At 66.2% G+C, this 17883-nt stretch overlaps 1 protein-coding gene across 2 annotated transcripts; it reads left to right on the top strand.

Annotated features, from left to right (window-relative positions):
• The first annotated feature begins 412 nt into the window (after positions 1-412).
• Positions 413-16678, top strand: GLI1 (GLI family zinc finger 1). 2 transcript variants are annotated; one of them, XM_052702837.1, is made up of 14 exons: positions 413-858; positions 7004-7097; positions 7363-7451; positions 8913-9080; positions 9193-9288; positions 9727-9922; positions 10152-10314; positions 10403-10504; positions 10629-10769; positions 11334-11483; positions 11778-11942; positions 12440-12688; positions 12791-13070; positions 14000-16678. In XM_052702837.1, exons 4-14 carry the CDS (start codon positions 8984-8986, stop codon positions 16207-16209), a joined length of 3849 nt encoding a protein of 1282 aa, XP_052558797.1. In that variant the 5' UTR covers positions 413-858; positions 7004-7097; positions 7363-7451; positions 8913-8983; the 3' UTR covers positions 16210-16678. The 2 variants fall into 2 exon arrangements, with proteins under 2 accessions (XP_052558797.1, XP_052558796.1); XM_052702836.1 differs by lacking the exon at positions 413-858 and adding an exon at positions 1586-2261.
• The last annotated feature ends 1205 nt before the right edge of the window (positions 16679-17883 follow it).

Consider the following 17883-nt stretch of genomic DNA (forward strand, 5'->3'; position numbering starts at 1 on the left):
TGACAGGGATGCGGACGCTTTGGGCTTTGGGCCGGGCACGCGTGGATCCGCAGCCTCCTCGCTCCCACCCTGCGGCATCCCAGCATCCGCCCGGCTCTGCTTTTCCTTCCCCTGCGGATGCTGCACAGCCGGTGCTGACTCACTGACACACTGACATGCTGACCCACAGTGAGCGCGGGGCTGGGGGTACCTCTCAGCCCCTAATCCTCGTGGATCATCCCACCCCGCTCTGAGCCGCTTTGACTTTCCTAAACGGGAGGGCGAGATTATCTGGGGCTGGGGGGCGGGGAGGGGTCTGTGCGCGCATCCCTGCATACGGGCTGCCCTGGCTCTGGTGGGCGCGCGTCACCCCAAGGGAAGGGGCGACGGGGGGGTTTAGGGTGAGGAGGGGGTGCGCAGCGCTGCCCCACGCCGTGCGCAGGGCTGGGGGGGTTTTCCTGCTGGCTTAACCGGGGTCACTCAGCTCAGGAGCAGAGCTGCTCAGCCCCTGAAGCGCATTACGAAACGGCACGGGGGGGCCACTCTCACTGCACCCAGCACCTTGGCGCTGCACTGGGGCTGATCTGAGGGCGGCAATCGGCCGCGGCCCACAGGGACCCTCCGGCGGCCCTCCCTTGGTGCAGGAGGGATCTCCACCCCCCGCACCCAGCGGGCACCGTCCGTGTGGTTGTTGGGGGGCGGCTCTGGGACTCCCCGACATCCAGGCGGGTCCCGGGTGACGGCAGTGGAGAGGGAAAGCGAGGCGCGCAGCTCCCTGTTATGGCCAGCGCGTCCTGCAGGGGAGCCATACGGCGCGGGGAGAGCGGTGCGTGCCGACACACGGGGACACGGGGAGGACAAGGATCCCTAATGCGGAGGGTAATCCCGCTCAGAGGCCGCGGGGTCAGCAGCAGCGCGGAGCTCCGGCACCTTCGAGAGCGCAGTGGGGACGGGGAGCCACGGGGTGCGAGGGGGCATCGGCGCGGCGCCGTGCTGGGTGCCACCGGGGGGGCCGTGAGAGGCTTTGGACTCAGCCAACCCCCCCAGAAGGGCGCGTGGGGCTCAGGGTGGGCTGTGGGGAAGAGGAATGGGGCTGGGGGGAGTCGTGCTGTCTGTCCCCCCCCCCCCGTTGTGCCCTGCTGGCACTGCCACGCGCTGTCACGTTCTGCCTGGGAGCGGGGGGCAAAGGGCGCCTTCCCCGAAATAGCTGCGCATCGGGACGGCGTTGTGACACCGCCGTGACAGCGCGGGGACCAACCTGCAGTGCAAACAAACAGCAAAGGGACGCGGCCCCAAAGGGAAAGCGCCCCCCCAGGTGGGGAAATCGCCTCCCCAACCCGGCGACCCCCACCTCTGCTCCCCCCCCGAGCCCCCATCGCTGCGCTGCCGCCGCTGCAGCCACCCCCTCCATCATGTGCGCGGTGACACGGGGGGGTGCGGGGCACACGGGGCCATGACAGCCCCCACCGGGGGGGGGGCACGGGGGCTGCGGGACCTCCGTGCTCCGTGTAGAGGGAGGGGGCTGCAGGCCCGGAGCCCCAGCCGCAGCCAGTGTGGGCAAAGCGGGGGGGGGGGGGGAAGCTTCTCATCCCTTCCAGGGTTTGGGGTCAGGGCCGGCACCCGGCACGCTGTGCACGCGTGTGCGTGTGCGTGCATGTGTGCAAAGCCGCGCGTGTGCACGTGTGCGGGGGTCCCGGGCACACGGTGCTTTGTGCGCCCCGCGTGCACCTTTGCACAGATGCCATCGCTGTGAGCGTGCCCGGATCCTTTGCACACCTGGAACGGTGCACGGCTGCACGGGCCCTGCACACACTCACACTCACACTCACACTCACACTCACGCTCACACTCACACTCACACTCACGCTCGCATTCACACACGCTCACGCTCACACACGTGGGATGGCCCCGCGCGTGTGCAGGGCCGCGCGTGCCGGATCCACCCCGGGTTTTCGGAGTGACCGCGGCGCTCCCGGTTGGGGTCCCGAACGCCGCTCCGCTCCGCCGCCGCCGCCCGAAGTTGAATCCCGCAGCTCCGCCGCTTTTCTGCCCCGGGACGCGCCGCCCCCGCGGGGTCCCGCAGCGTTCGGTGTGGGCGGACCGCGATTCCGGGCCCGGTGGGGTTCGGGGGGAGAGGGGCCGTCCGTCCCGTCTAACCCTGAGCTCCGGGATCCGCCCCGCCGGGGACCGAACCGCACCGGGACCGAACCGAACCGCACAGCGACGCACCGGGACCGAACCGCCGCCGCCGGGAGGAGCGGAGCGCGGAGCACCGGCCGGAGGTGGGGATGCGGGCGCTGCGAGCGGGGCTCGGGCCGTACGGGGCTCCCACGCCCTCGCGGTTTCGGGGGGGTGGGCAGCGCCGTGCCCCCCCACGGGGCTGGGGCAGGGATGGGGCGGTCGGGGCGGTCCGGCTCCGGGCCGTTTCGCATCCCCGGTACCGGAGAGGGGCAGGCGCTGCCTCGGCCCCACGGTGACGCAGTGCCCGGTCCCGGGGCTCCTCGAGCTGTACGCGGGGCTGCTGCGGGGTCCCGACCCCCCCCCTCCCCACCCTTCACTCTTTTGGACTCCTTTGGGTCACTTTGGGTCACTTTGGGCCACTTCAGCAGCACACGGTACCGCGCCTCGAGCTCCACAGCTCCGAGCATCGCCCGGGCCGGGGGGTCGGTGATGGCACAGAGGGGTTCCCCGGGGGGCTGCGCTGCTCCCCCCTCCAATGCAGAACACGGCAGGACCATAGAAACCTCTGTGCCGGGACCCCCCTCCCCCTCCCCAGTCTGCGGAAGGGCAGAGCTGCTTCCCCACCCACATCAGGGAGCTGGGGGTCGACCAGCCCTTCTGGGGGCGCATTGAATGGGGGCAGCCCCGAGCCCCCCATCACTCTGAGCAGCCTCTGGCAAAGGCCCCGACGCCTGCTGTGCCCCCACTGCTGCCTCCCTTTTGCCCCCCCACCCCCAAGGAGTTCCGGGTTGGGGTTGTGGCTCCCGTCAGCCCCAGTTGGGGGTCAGGGCTTAAGGACGCTGCTACCCCCATGCTCAGGGATGCTCAGGAAATGTTTTTCCATGGAATTGTGCCCCCTGTGCTGAAGCGCCCAACGTTGGGCCCTGCATGAACTGCGGGGGGGAGGGGAAGCAGGCGGTCCTGAGCTGGGATGTGGGGCAGCAGCAGGCGTGGGGCAATGGCACACATGTGGAGCAAGGAGAGGTGGAAGTGACCGCATTGTGGGTTCGGTGTGGGGCAGCAGGGGGAAGGGAGGAGGAAGTGGATGGATGGAGCTTCTCCTCCAGAAACACAGATCCAGGAGCAGCTCTGCCTGCAGTCTGTGGGGCGGGGGGTGGCAGAGCACTGCTGCGTCCCCCCACCCCCCCGTGCTGCTGTGGGACGTTATGGGGTCTCTGCAGCGCTCCAGCTGTGTTGCTCCACGCCTTTCCCTGGGCCTTCCCAGAGCACTGAGGGTCTGTGGGGCAGAATCAGCCCGTTCCTCACCGTCACCAAAGGATGCTGGGGCTGCTTTTTGCCTTCCTCCGTGCCCCCCGTCCTGCCCTCCGCCGGTGCTGATGTGGGGGGGCGGTGGTCGGTCTGAGCAGCAGCAATCTGCACCCAAAGCACCCCTGGGTGCAGTGTGAAGCCACGTGTGTGCGCTCGTACCTGCGTGCATTGCACAGCCGTCCACCCTTGTGCTCCTGGGCCCACGTGCCTCAGTTTCCCCTGCTATCTCCTCCAGCTGTGCGGAGGGGATGTGACACATAGCAAAGGTCGCAGGGGTTCTCGGTGAGCACCGTGGGTCCTCGTGCTGCACCACAGCCCTGCAGAAGCTGCAGAACAGCAGCGGGAACAGCTGATAAAATAGCTGCTGCGGAGTGGGAACCAGCAGCAAAAACAGCTTCAGGTTTCAGCTTCCGGGGCTGAGGATGGGGCAGGGCTGCGTGAGCGCCCCAGATGTGGGGTGCAGACCCTCATCCCCCCCCAGACCTCCACTCCCGGTGCAGGGAAGCACGGCCGCGGCTGATGGGGCGGACGACAGGGCGGCTCTACGCATTGCAGAGTAGCACCTTTAATGCTTTAACGACCCCCCCTCCGCTCCCCGGTGCTGAGCATCCTCTCACCCCAACCCCAAGGAGTCCTTTAGGATGGAGCCGTGCGGTGGGGACGGCTCAGGGTGACCCGAGGACACACGTCACCCGCCGCCCCACCTCCTGCTCCGGGGTGTCCGGGTGGGGGGCGATGCCGTGGGGAGGCGCTGCCCCACGACTCAGGGCTGGACGTTTATGGCTCCCACATGTTCCATTGCGCCGTTTCCCTCCAGCGCCGCGAAGGGGGAAATATAAAAATTCCTCCAACAGCCGCCGCTGTGTCTGCGCTCTCCTCACCCCAAAACCTCCCCAGCCCCCCCCGCCCCCTTCCCCAACCCCTCCCGTGGACCCCATCCCCAGGCAGGGCTGCGGCTCTACGGGAGCAGCGTGCAGGGCTGGGACGTGCGGGGCCAAAGCAAACAGGGACCACCTATTGAGCATCGCTGCTCGGGCTGCCCCACAGGGGGCACAGAGCTGTGAGCCCCCCCTGCCCTCGGGTCACCTGCAGTGTGCTCACAAGCGTGTGAGCTGGTGTGAGCGTGTCGCTGCACAGCCCCCCGTGGGTGTGGATGCACGTGGGAGTGAGGGGCTGGGATGGGGTAGATGGGGACGTGGTGTTGGGGTGGGGGGTCCCATGGGTTGCTCGGGGATGGGGGGGGGGAGGGGGGACGCTTCAGGCCCCTCGTGGTAAAGCGATGCATGCGGCAGAGGAGGATTTTGGTGTGGGATCGGCGCGCCAAAGGCTGGAGGAGGAGAAAGGAGTGGGGATGTGCGTCCTGCTGGGAACTTCTGCCACTGGCTCCAGGCCGGGGACCACCGTGGGATGAGCTCTGCATCGCACACCCACCCGCCCGGGATCGTGACCCCCCACCGTCCCCTTTCAGAGCCCCTGAACCCGAAGCGATGAGCTTTGAGGGCGCAGCAGCGGGGTCGGTGTGGGGCTGTGAGCGGTGCCTTTGCCGGGGATGGAGGAGGAATCGATGCAGGAGGAGCCGCTTCCAGGGGGGATGGGCGGCGGGGGGGGGGGTGGAGGCTCTGCGGGGACTTGGACACAACCCCTGGTGCTGGGATCCCACCGGCACAGTGGAGCGTCGCCCCCACGGCCGCCCCCCCGGCCCCGCAGCTCTGTGTCCGCAGAGCCGCTCTGTGTGTGGGGGGGGCAGATGGCCGCGTTCGGCCGCGCAGGGTGAAACCAATCGGGCGCACAGCTGACCCCGGGTCGCAGCACCAGGGCTGCGGGATCCGCGCTGTGCCGAGTGCGGGGCTCTGCCTGTGCAGGGCTGGGGGTGGCCTTGGGCGGGGGGGGTCCCAGCCCCTGCACTGGGGCGGGGGGAGGTGGAACGACACCATGAGGCGGAGGTCCCCGGCTCTGAGCCCCACCTCGTTCCTTCACCCCGCGGCAGTTTGGGGTGGGTGGCGCAGCATCACCCCTTCAGCGCACACACTCGTGGATGTGCACGAGCACTCGTGCAAACGCAGACACGTGCGGGTGTTTGCACGCCAACCGCCCTCCCCCCTCCCACCCCCCCCCAAAAAAAGTCCCCCGGCACACACGTGCACACGCACCACACACACACACGGCCGAGGGTGGGCTCACACACGCAGGCAGCAGCGCACGCAGGGTCCCTCCCCCGGACCCCCCACGCCGGGCGCTGTGATGGATTGTGCCACACACAGCTCCGCCGGGATGGGAGCGCTGCGCTAATCCAGCCCTGACATCGCATTCCTCCGCCGTGGGGCTCCGGGGTTGTTAACCCTGCCAGGGCTGCGCCGGGGCTGGGGGTGCTGGGGATGCTGCCGAGCCCCCTCCCCAAATCGTCCCTCCTGCAGGTTCGGCTGCGGTGGGTGCAGCTCTGCCCTTCTCCTACGGGCCTCTGCGCCCGTTTCTCTGCCTCCCATCCCTTTCCCATCCCTCAGCGCTGTGGGCCGCGGTGCCCCTTTGCCCCCTTTTTCTCTCCCCCCCCCCCCCCCGTTTCTCCTGTCCTCCACAAACTGGAGCCAGATGACGGCGATCAGACGCGTTTGCAGGAAAAAAAAAAAGGAAAAAAGCAGAAGGGGGAAGGGGGCGGGGGGGGGACACCGGTCCCAATCCCCTTCTGCGCGGCGCTGCTGCGCCCGGAGCCAGCCCTGCTCCGGCTGCTGGCTGCGATCCGTGTTTTCTTGGCAGAGAGGAGGAGGAATGTGTTTCAGTTTGAGTTTCTTGGCAAGAGGCGGCCGGGGAAGATTCCCTCCATCCCGCCTGCGCCCTGCTCTCAGATTTATGCCCATGGGCTGCGACTTGGGTGGGCCGCGGCGGCGGCGGCGGCGGCGCTGGGGAGGGGAGCGCGATGGTGGGGGGGGGGGAGGGAGGGAATGACGGCACGGATCCCATCGGCTCCCCGCGTCCCCCGGCCCGGCTCCGGATTCCTCAGTCTGGAGGCCGCTGAGGTGCGGGACGCCCCCCCAAACCCCACAGGGAGCATCGCGCAGCCGGGGCCCCCATCGCCCCCCCGTTGGTTGGTGCTCCAAAGCCTTCATCGCCGGCAGCGTTCTGTGACCCCCTGCTGTACCCATGGGGTGGGGGGAGCAGTGGGGACCCACTGCGCTGCTCCCGGCCCTCCATGCGGCGCGTGGCACACGATGCTGGCGCTTATGGGGCGGCACTTATGGGGCGGCAGGGATGTGGTTTGCCGCGTGCCCCCCGTGTGCCCTTGTGCTCGTGCAAAGCGTGCGCACGCGTGCGGATCCCGTGTGCGTGCTGTGTGCTGTTGCACGCGTGCTCTGCAGGTCAGGAGGTGCTGGGGGCCGCGCACGTGTCGCACATGACGTGACACGCACACACGTGTCCACTCGGTGTGAACACCACGTCCCCCCTCGGGGGGGCGGCCTGAGGGGGTCTCATGAGCCCCCCTGAGCTGCAGCAGGGGAAGCAAAGCATGCCGGGCGCCTCACCCTGTGTCCCCCCACCCCAGGTGCAGGGATCCAGCGCCGCTGCACGCTGACGAGACCCGAGTGCTCTGCATGCAGACAGAAGCCCAGCAACCACGGTGACACACGTGTGTACATGTATGTATGTGCGCCAATGTGTTTGCGCTCCCGTGTGAGCGTGCTGGCGTGCACGCAGAGATCTGCGCGCCCATGTGAGCACGCAGTTTGTGTCTGCACACAGGTGTGCGCACGCTCACGCGTGCAGGCGACTACACGTATGTGTGTGTATGTGCAAGCGTGTTCATGCCCCCGCACATGTCTGCACAGCCGTGTACTGCAGGAAGCTGTGCCTGGCTCCACAGAACAACGTTTTTTTGAGGAACTCCCACCCTGTCTTTGCCAGATGCTGCACCTGGGGTAGGGGCAACATGAGGGGCGTCCCTTGGAGCTGCTCCCCCCATCCGTGCTGCACGGCGCGGGCGCAGCACACAGGTAAGAGCCCCCCGTCCTCCCCTCCATCTCCTCCATTTCCTCCTCCTGTTTTTCCCTTTGCTGCCCCCAGCCCCACCACCGTGCTGCCCTGCTGGCCCCCCCTCCATTCTTCCTGCCTGACACTCTCACAAAGCCCCTAGACAAGCTTTCAAAGGGGCAACTCATGCGGAAGAATCGCTGCCCCCCTCACCCCTGTGCTCCCAACTCAACCCAGCTCTTTCCCAGCAGGGTGAGGGGCTCCCGCTCCCCCAGCCCCCTTCTTTGGGGCAGTTCCTCCGCGGGGGAGGCGGAGGGGCCTTGGAAGCAGTGCCACCCACGTGTGCCCGTTCCCCCGCTCCTCGGTTCTCTCGCAAACCCATGGGGGTCCCGGGGCAGGACGGTGGGGGCCGAGCCGTGGGCTGGGAGCTGGTGCCGAGGCCGTGGGTGGAAACGGGGCCCGGGCTCCAGGCAGGGCTGAGCCCCGTGGGCTGCGTAGGTGGGACGGGGCAGGGTTTGGCCCGCAGGCAGGGCGGGGAGCCGCGGGCAGGGCAGGGCTGGGAGTGACTGCAACCGTGATGCCAGCCTGGGTCCATCGGCCAAGAGCGGCTCCATCCGTCTGTGCCTTCTATTCTTGTTGCGGCCGTCAGGGCTTGCAATTTTTACAGGCTGGAAACTGGATCGTTTTTAAGGCCATTTTTCATCTAAATCTGTACCAGAAACGGAGGGATGCGGCTCTGCGTGCTGCCCTCCCCTGGCAGCAGCCCCTGCTCCCCTCCAGGCGCACACCATGAGCCCCAGCCGCGCTTCACATCTGTGCCCCGTGCAGAAAGCTGCCCTGGTCCTGGGGAGGAGGGGAGTCCTTAGGGTGAGGGGCTCACAGAACCACAGCACGGCTGGGTTGGAAGGGAGCTCCAGGATCACGGAGCTCCAACCCCCCTGTGCCATGCAGGGCCACCAACCTCCACATTTCACAGCAGCCCAGGCTGCCCAGGGCCCCATCCAACCCGGCCTCCAACGCCTCCAGGGATGGACGGGGCATCGCAGCCTCTCTGGGCAGCTGTTCAGCCCCTCACCGCTCTCATAGTGCAGAACTGATGTCTGCTCGCAGATGGGCAGCAGCAGGATGCCCTATGAGGGGCAGCTGGGCGGGCAGACAGGAGTCCCACGTCTGATGGCTCTGTGGCGAGGTTCCATTGATTGCACTTTTCTGCCCGGGATCCCATGTGTGCCAAGCTGTGGGACGCAGGGTTAGGGTTAGGTTGGCTGCTCCCCAACCCCGGGGCTGCTCCCCCAAGCTCCAGGCCTTTTGGCCGGGCACACAGGGCTGTGTGTGGGCAGAGTGGGAAGGCCTCGGCCTGCGGGGCGCTGCGGCCTGCGGGACGCGGCCCGTGCGGCCCCGAGGCCCGGGCGTTGCCTGCGCGGCACCGCGGCGCCCCCTGCGGGCACCGAGCCTACGCGAGGCCGGGGCTTTGCTCTCCGCAGGCCTCGACTGGCGCCGGCCCCTCGGCGAGGAGCAGACGCGGCCCTGAAGGCCGGGCAGGCCCCGCTGTGCCATGTTCAACCCCGTTACGCCTCAGGGCCCCGGCTACGCTGAGCACTGCTGCCCGCGGCCGCTGCACGGAGCCTCTGCGGGCACAGCGGCGCTGCAAGGTCGGTCACAGCTCAGCACGCGAGGTGCCGGGGATGGACGCGTGCCTTCAGCGGGAGGCTCGGCGTCTCCCTCTCACACCCTTCACCCTTCCTTTCCCTCCCTCCCCCCCAGGACTCGATTTCTCGGTGTGCCATCCGCCCAGCCTCGCCAGCAGTCACCATGGCTATGGGCTGGTGCCCGGCACCGAGCATCCGGGTGGTGCTGATGGTGAGTCCGTGCTCCAGGTGAGGGGTTGATGAGGGGCTTGGGCGCCTCCGGCAGTGCTGAGAGGGCTGAAGCTGCTGGGGCTTCAGGGATCCCTCCTGCGACAGAGTTGTTGCTATCAATAGGGAAATCTGTGTCGGCTCACGCAGGGGCTGCTGTTGGCCAAAAGGACTGGGCACTTATTTTGGGCTGGGATAGGTTGTAGAAAGGAGTCGGTGCGTGTCAAGGGCTTCAGATCTTCAGACACTTCTTAGGGTTTGTGACTGGGAGGAAGGGTGCTTCTGAGCTTTGCCACAGTCTGGACCCAGCACCCAGCAAGCTCCGGGTGCTCCTGCAGGCTCCAAAGCACCGGGCTTGTGTCCTTGGGGGTCGCTTCAGTTGCTTCAGCCTTCCAGGACCAATCCTAAGAGCGGTGCCCTCCACTCTCTGCCACTGTCCCAGGCTCGCGGTTCTCAACGCCCCGTGGTGCCGGCAAGCTGGGCAAGAAGCGGGCACTGTCCATCTCACCCCTGTCAGACTCCAGCGTTGACCTGCAGACGGTGATCCGCACCTCGCCCAACTCCCTCGTTGCTTTCATCAACTCCCGTTGCGCCTCCGCCAGTGGCTCCTATGGTCACCTCTCCATCAGCAGCATCAGGTGGGCGCCGGACTTCGGCTCACGGGCATGCAGACAGCCTCTGAGTGCAGGAACCTGAGTGCTGTTGCCCAGCTTGGGGAATGCCAGGGGCCAAACTGGGAGCAGTTATCCCAGAGCGGGAGGGCAATGAGGCTGGTGTGCTAGGACAGGAGCTGCTGGGAGCTCAGATCCCTGCCCAAACTCCTGTCCTGTGCTGGTGTCGCCTGCATATCCCTTTTGCTCTTTGCAGTCCATCGTTGGGGTACCAGAACCCTCCGGGGCAGCAGAAAAGCCAAGGGCAACTGTTCAGCCACACTCCACCCCTGCCACCGTGCAGCTCCCACGAAACCCTGTCGTCCCGCCCGGGGCTCCTCCATCACACCCCGGCTCGTGGGCCCCTCAAACACTGCCAGGTACGGGGCCGCAGGGATGCTGTGCGTCCCACGTAACGGGTGGGCGTCCTGCTGCTGACTGCTTTGCAATTTCCCCCTGCCACTGCAGCAGCTGAAGTTGGAGAGGAGCCTGAGTAGCCCTCTGACAGCCAAATACGCAGAGGAGAAATCTGAGGGTGACATCTCCAGTCCAGCCTCCGCAGGCACACAGGTACTCCCAGGGCCTTTGGACTCCCCTGCTCCCAACAGCTCCACGCTCTCCCCTGTGCCGCTCCCAGGAGCAGGGTGGACACAGAATCCCGCCTTGGAGTTCTCACCCGGCCGCGCTCCTCCAGGACCCCTTGCTGGGGATGCTCAGCGTTCGGGAAGATCTGGAGAAGGAGGATGGGAAACCCGAATTTGAGACCATCTATGAAACGAACTGCTACTGGGATGGCTGTGCCAAGGAGTTTGACACGCAGGAGCAGCTGGTGCATGTGAGTTAGGTCCTACCTGGGCGCCCCACGTCCCCGACCCTGTGCTCGGGCCACTGGCTGACGTGCCGCTGTGTCAACCCCTCGCTCCTGCTCAGACTGCCCTGTCTTGGGCTGAACCTGCGGCTCTCCCCACCACTTCTAGAACTCACCACACGGGTGAGCGGTGTTGGAAGGGAGGGAGATGCATCCTCCTCTTCACCTGGGCAAGTTCTTTGTGATCTTCCCATACCGTGTGCCAAGGGACGCCACCCAGCCTGCCCTTCCTCAGCCCTGAGCCAGCTCTCCCGAAGCTCTGGTGCATCCAAACTCCCTGCTTTCTTCTCCGTGCCTCCCTTCAGACGCTCCATGACCCCCATATCTTCTCTTGGCCACCCCCGTTAGCCCCCAGCCACTTCCAGTGCCCCCCGCTTCCTCCGCACGCCATCTGACCTCTCTCTATTCCCCCAGCGTCTCCCCCACCCGTCCCTCTCCCTCCATATCCACATTTTCCCACGTCTCGTCTTAATTTGCCCCTGACACTCGGTGCCCTCCCCCGTGCCCCTTGTGATTCCCTCTTCTCCCCAGCACATCAACAACGAGCACATCCACGGCGAGAAGAAGGAGTTCGTGTGCCACTGGGCAGCGTGCTCACGGGAGCAGCGGCCCTTCAAGGCGCAGTACATGCTGGTGGTGCACATGAGGCGTCACACGGGCGAGAAGCCTCACAAGTGCACGGTGAGATGGGACGGGGTTTTTCGCAGAGCTGAGGGCAGCGTGTGGCACTGCGGGGCACTCGGGGCTGGAGAATGAGGCGGGTTGGTGGGCAGCCTGGCGGCACGCGGAGCAATTTGGTGCGGGCGCCCAGAGCCCTGTGTGGTGGCACAGCTGCGCGTGGAGCCAAGGTGTGCGTGGCGGGTGGGGGTGCAGCGTGGCACGGGTCAGGAGGGCGAAGGGGCTGCGGGCGGCGCGCTGTGGTCATGCAGGGTCTGTTCAGGGTTGAGCCGTGTTTTGCTCCGCTCTCCCGTGCAGTTTGAGGGCTGTAACAAAGCGTACTCCCGTCTGGAGAACCTCAAGACACATCTGCGCTCCCACACGGGTGAGAAACCCTACGTGTGCGAACACGAGGGCTGTAACAAAGCCTTCTCCAACGCTTCCGACCGGGCCAAGCACCAAAACCGCACCCACTCCAATGAGGTACATCTGGGGCTGCCGCCCCCTGGGTTCCCCTTGGGCTGCTGTTGGTCCCTGGGACTTTTTCTCATGAGATGTGGAGGTTGGTGGCCCTGCGTGTGGCAGGGGATTGGAGCTTGATGATCCTTGGGGTCTCTTGAAACCCGAGACATTCCATGATTCTTTGATTCCCTTCTTGCCCACTGTAATAGATCCCCAGGTTCCTTTCTTCCGAGGTTACCCACCAGGATCCCTTTATCCCCGCGCCATGCAGGGACGCTCTGTCCTTATATTCTTCCTCTTTATGACCTCTAACACCCCACAGAGGGATCCAGTCTCTGTCCTTCCCACCCTCTGTTTCCTCAGCTCCCAGATCAACCGGAGAGGATGAGGAGGGGATCCTGGTCCTTCGTTGGAAGGAGTTTGGAATGGAATGAAACGCAGCGGTTCCACCGGAAGGGACCTTCGAGGATCACATCCAACCAATCCTAACCCCTCCTTGCACCTTTTTCCCCCCACAGAAGCCGTACATCTGCAAGATCCCGGGCTGCACCAAGCGCTACACGGATCCCAGCTCCCTGCGCAAACACGTGAAGACGGTGCACGGCCCCGATGCCCACGTCACCAAGAAGCACCGGGGCAGTGCGGTGCCTGGCCACACGCTGCCTGCCTCCGGGGCACCGCAGGACACGAAGCAGGAGAAAAACACCAACGGCCCCGCTGAGATCCGGAAGGATGACAGCAAGCTGCTGGTGCCTGACTTCGCCTCGGTGAGGAGCCAGAGGCTGCTGGCGGCGGCGGCGAAGTCGGTTTGCATCCCGGTTTGCATTAATGGATGTCTGACCCTCCTTTTTCCTTTGGTCCGCCCCCAGAAGCCACAGCCCAGCCCTGGTGGGCAGTCGTCGTGCAGCAGTGACCGCTCGCCCCTCGGCAGCACCACCAACAACGACAGCGGCGTGGAGATGACGGGCAACACGGGGGGCAGCTACGAGGACCTGTCCACGCTGGAGGAGGTGGTGCCTGGGGAGCCCATGGGCACCTCGGGGCTGATGGCCCTCCAGAAGCTCGAGAACCTTCGCATTGACAAACTGAAGCAGATGAGGAAGCCGTCGGCTACCAAGGGCCTGAATCTGCCGGCCATCCCCGGAGCCGGTGAGACCTCCTGGATGCGGTGCGCAGCAGGGAGCTGTTGGCGCACGCACTGGGAGCTGTGCCCCGTTTTTTACTTCAATCCTATAGAATCATTTCGTAGAATCATAGAATGGCCTGGGCTGAAAAGGACTGAGGTCCAACCCCCTGCTGTGTGCAGGTCGCCAGCCACCAGCCCAGGCTGCCCAGAGCCACATCCAGCCTGGCCTTGAATGCCTGCAGGCATGGGGCATCCACAGCCTCCTTGGGCAGCCTGTTCCAGTGCCTCACCACCCTGTGTGAAAAACTTCCTCCTCATATCCCACCTGAACCTCCCCTGGCTCACTTTAAAACCATTCCCCTTGTCCCATCACCACCCACCCTCACAAACAGCCGTTCCCCCTCCTGTTTATCTGCTCCCCCCAAGCACTGGAAGGCCACCGTGAGGTCTCCCCACAGCCTTATCTTCTCCAAGCCCAGTTCCCTCAGCCTTTCCTCACAGCAGAGCTGCTCCAGCCCTCTGCTCATCTCAGTGCCTCCTCTGGACCCGCTCCCAGAGCTCCACGTCCTTCCTGTGCTGGGGGCCCCAGGCCTGGACGCAGCGCTGCAGATGGGGCTTCACAAAAGCCGAGCAGAGGGGGACGATCACCTCCCTGTCCCTGCTGGCCGCCCCTCTTTTAAAGCAGCCCGGAACACAGCTGCCCTTCCGGGCTGCTCTCGAGCTCTTCCCCCAGTCTGCAGCAACACCTGGCTTTGCCCCGACCCAAACGCAGCACCCGCTCTTGGCCCTGCTGAGCCCCATCAGCTCTTCGTGGCGCCACTTCTCCAGCCCGTCCGGGTCCCTCTGGACGGCTTCCCTTCCTCCCAGTGCGTCGGGCGCGCCGCTCAGCTCGGCGTCACGCAGGCACCGGCCGTGCGGTGGCCCTGGAGGCGTAACTGCCCTTCTCTTCCAGGTCCGCCCGGAGACGGGCCCGGGCTCTGCGTGCCGCCGGCCGCATCGCAGCGCCGCATCGCGGATCTGTCGGCGGCAGAGCTGGCCGTTCCACCGAGCGAGCGCCGCAGCAGCGCCACCAGCACCGTCAGCTCAGCCTACACCGTCAGCCGCCGCTCCTCCGCCGCGTCCCCGTACCTGATGGGGCCAAACCCGGCCGGCGAGGCGGGGACGATGCCGGGATGCTCGGATGGCTACGAGCGGCTCTCTCCGGATGAGCCGCGGCGCTCCGGCAGCGCCAACCCCTGCGGAGCGCTGCCCGGTGTGGGCGGCCTCAGCCCGGCGCAGCGCTACCGCCTCAGAGCCAAATACGCCGCGGCTACGGGCGGGCCGCCCCCGACCCCGCTGCCCAGCGTGGAGCCGCTGCCCACGGGCGGCCACGGCGGCGTGCCCGGGGATTGCCTCGAGCCGGCCGTGCCCCCCTTCTTTACGAACGGTTTGCTGCGGAGGCACAGCTCCAACGAGCGCTACGTGAGCAGCCTTCACCCTCATCTGGTGCCTGGGAACGGGGCGAGGAGGGCCAGCGACCCGGCCCGGACCGCCGCCGACCCTCAGTGCCACGCTGTGCCCAAAGTGCAGCGTTTTAAAAGCGCGGGGAACGTGAGCGCGCCGGGAGGGAGCAGAGCCGCCCTGCAGCCCCTGCCTGCTTCCGACGCCGCCCTCCAGCTCCGAGGCTTCTCCCCGCGCCCCCCCAGCATCAGTGAGAATGTTTACCTGGAGAGCGTGAACGCCGAGGGCCCCGCACCTGGCGCGGAGTCCGGCTTGCTGGAAATGGACCCGTTCTTGAACTACCCTGAGGAAAGCTTCCCGTGCCAGGGGGCCAACGTGCAGCTGCAGTGTGGGGGTCTGTACGGCAGCGCTCCGCGGACCCCGGGTGGGGGAATGCAGCTGAACCCATGTGGGCACGGAGAGATGGAGGAGGGACTGCTGCAGCCCGAGTTCTCCCTGCCGCAGTGCCAGATGAACCAGCACTTCCCCGGCCTGCGAGCTGGCAGCGGGGCCGTGCTGCCCCAGTGGGAGGAACCCCAACCAAGCGGTCATCTGGAGCTGAGCTCTGGGCAGCCGGGACTCGGTGCCGTGGCTGAGACGCACTGCCACCGTCACGCCGCTCCGTACCCAGCGCCCAGCCACTGCGTGCAGCACCCAAGGCTGATGAGCGCGTGCCAGGACGGCGGCTTTTCTGATGGGCACCGCTTGAACTGCCTGCAGATCAAATCAGAGCAGCGGTACTCGGCGCCGGCCCCGGCCCTCGCTCCGTGCCAGAATGCCAAAGCCGCACAACAGCCCACGTTCGGCCAAACCGTGAGCGGGTACCGGGCCGAGGAGCAGACAGCCAGCAGCTACGCGGCTGTGCTGAGCTCGCGGGGGAGGAGAGCCCACACCCCCACTTTGCAGGCCAAAGAGGTGATGGTCCGCAGCTACGTGCAGGCGCAGCAGGCTCTGATGTGGGGGGAGCCCCCCGGGGCTGGCGAGGCCGGCATGGGGCTGGGCGGTGAGTCTGGGCAGTACCAGGGCACGCGCGCACCGCCCTACCTGGGCCCCAAATACTCCGGTTACCAGCCCAAAGCGAATCACCTGCAGGGGCTGCTGGAGAACCCCCACCTCCTGAGCCCCCCGTGCTTTAACCCGGAAATGGCGCCGCATCCCCCCAGCGGTGCCAAGCCACCGGGACACCAGAACAGCGTGGGCTATGGGGGCAACCTGGCAGAGCCCAACCCCTCCTATGAGGCAGCAGGTGCCAACCCCCAGCGCGGGCTGCGTCTGCCCCCCGTCCACCCTGCCCCCGAGGTGCCCGGTGACGCGCTGCTCTGCTACCCGGGCCAGGTGGGCAAAGGCAGCCACAAGCTTCAGGGTCCGCCCGCTGCAAGCTGTGGGGGTCCCGGGCACTGCACTGGGAGCCTGGGGGGCAACAAAGGCAGCTCTTGCTTCTACCCAGACTCGGGGCAGCAGGCATTCAACAGCCTGGACTCGCTGGACCTGGAGAACACTCACCTGGACTTCGCTGCCATCGTGGAGGATGCAGAGAGCTCCACGCTCCTGCCCGGCCCCCCCAGCCCCACTGGGGGTCTCCTGTTGCCGGCACCCGGCGGTGCCAACATGGCTGTGGGTGACATGAGCTCCATGCTGAGCACCTTGGCTGGGGAGAGCCACTTCCTCAACTCCCTCTCTTGAGTTTGGAGGGGGGGGGAAGGGGGAGGAGCACCCGGCGTGTAGGAGGGATGTGTGGGGCCAAAGTGCCTTTGGGGAGAGGCGTGGGGGTCCCCCACCTAACACAGGTGTGTGGCCTGGGGGGGTCGCACCACACAGCCCTCCTTGGTCTGGGGGTGCCGTGCTCCTCCGGAGGGGTAGAAGGGTATTGCTGGGTGTGACACAGCCGACCTGTGCAGCCACAGTGTCGAAACCAAAGAGTTCCACACCCCCCCCATCTCTGCAGGCAACCCCACCCCCCACCCCACCCCCCACGTTTTTGTTGTCCCCCTCGATGCCTTTGCCCCCACCCTCCTTGGTGACACAGCTCCACCTCCCATCATTTCCAATGGATGGGAGAAGAGGAGGGATGGCGGGCAGGGGGGTCTCAATGCCACCTGTGCCTCTGTATATAGTGTACATACATCTGCCTCCCTGTGCTCTATGGATCTTACCCTAAAGTCTTTCTTTTGTTTGAAAACAGTGCCCCCTGACCACCCCCCCTTTAAACCCTCTCTCAAGGGAACCGCGCTCCAGTGCCCCACATCCCTCCACCCCTCCATTCCTCTATATTCTTCCATTCCTCCATCTCTTCATTTCTCCATCCTTCCATCCCTCCATCCTTCCATCCTCCCATCCCTGCATCCCTCCATCCTTCCATCCATCCATCCCTCCATCCTTCGATCCATCCATCTGTCCATCTCTCCATCCTTCTATTCCTCCATCCCTCCATCCCTCCATTCATCCCTCCATCCCTCCATCCTTCCATCCTTCCATCCCTCCATCCCTCCCTCCATCCCTCCATTCATTCCTCCATTCATCCCTCCATCCTTTCACATCCCTCCATCCCTCCATCCCTCCACCCCTTCACATCCCTCCATCCCTCCATCCCTCCATCCCTCCATTCCTCCATTCATCCCTCCATCCCTCCATCCCTCCATCCCTCCATCTCTCCATCCCTCCATCCCCGTGCCCCGACACTCGGAGACCGACCTCGGGACGGGTCTCCGCTCGGCTCACGGCCGCCGCCCGGTGCCCGAATGCCGCATCGCAGCCACGTCGCAGGGGGGCCGGCGGAGGACCCCACCGGGGGGGGCTGTGTGGGGCCATAGGGCGTAACTGGGAGCTTTGGGGGAGCCCTGCAGTAAATCGGAAGGGTGCTTAGAGTCGCACAGGGCGCAGTGCGGAGCCTTTGGGTGCCCCTTAGAGCGCACCGAGGAGCTCTGGGAGTATTATGGGATGCGCGGGTGCGCACGGGGGGATGTTGGGGACCTCTAGGGTGTCCTACGGAGCACTGAGGGGCTCGGGGAGTATTCTGGGATGCCTTAAGGAATACGGGGGGTTGTGTTTAGAGTCCTCTAGGGCGCCCCAAAGGGCACTGAGGAGCTCGGGGAGTATTCTGGGATGCCCTAGGGTGCACGGGGGGGGTGCATGGAGTCCTCTAGGGCACCCCGCAGAGCACGCTGAGGAACTCGAGGAGCACCCCGAGGTGCTCTAGGGCTCGGTTTGGGTTCCGCGGAGTCCTCCGAGGCGCCGCACGGAGCGCTGCGGGTCTCCCAGGGCGCCTCGGGGCGTCCCGAGATGCACGGGAAGCACCGGCCGGGCTCCGAGACCGGCAACGAAGGGGTTAAAGGGGCGGGGCCGTTAGCAGGCGTGGCG

The sequence above is a fragment of the Tympanuchus pallidicinctus genome, unplaced genomic scaffold, assembly GCF_026119805.1.
Source record: "Tympanuchus pallidicinctus isolate F22 unplaced genomic scaffold, pur_lepc_1.0 scaffold47, whole genome shotgun sequence".
Taxonomy (NCBI): domain Eukaryota; kingdom Metazoa; phylum Chordata; class Aves; order Galliformes; family Phasianidae; genus Tympanuchus; species Tympanuchus pallidicinctus.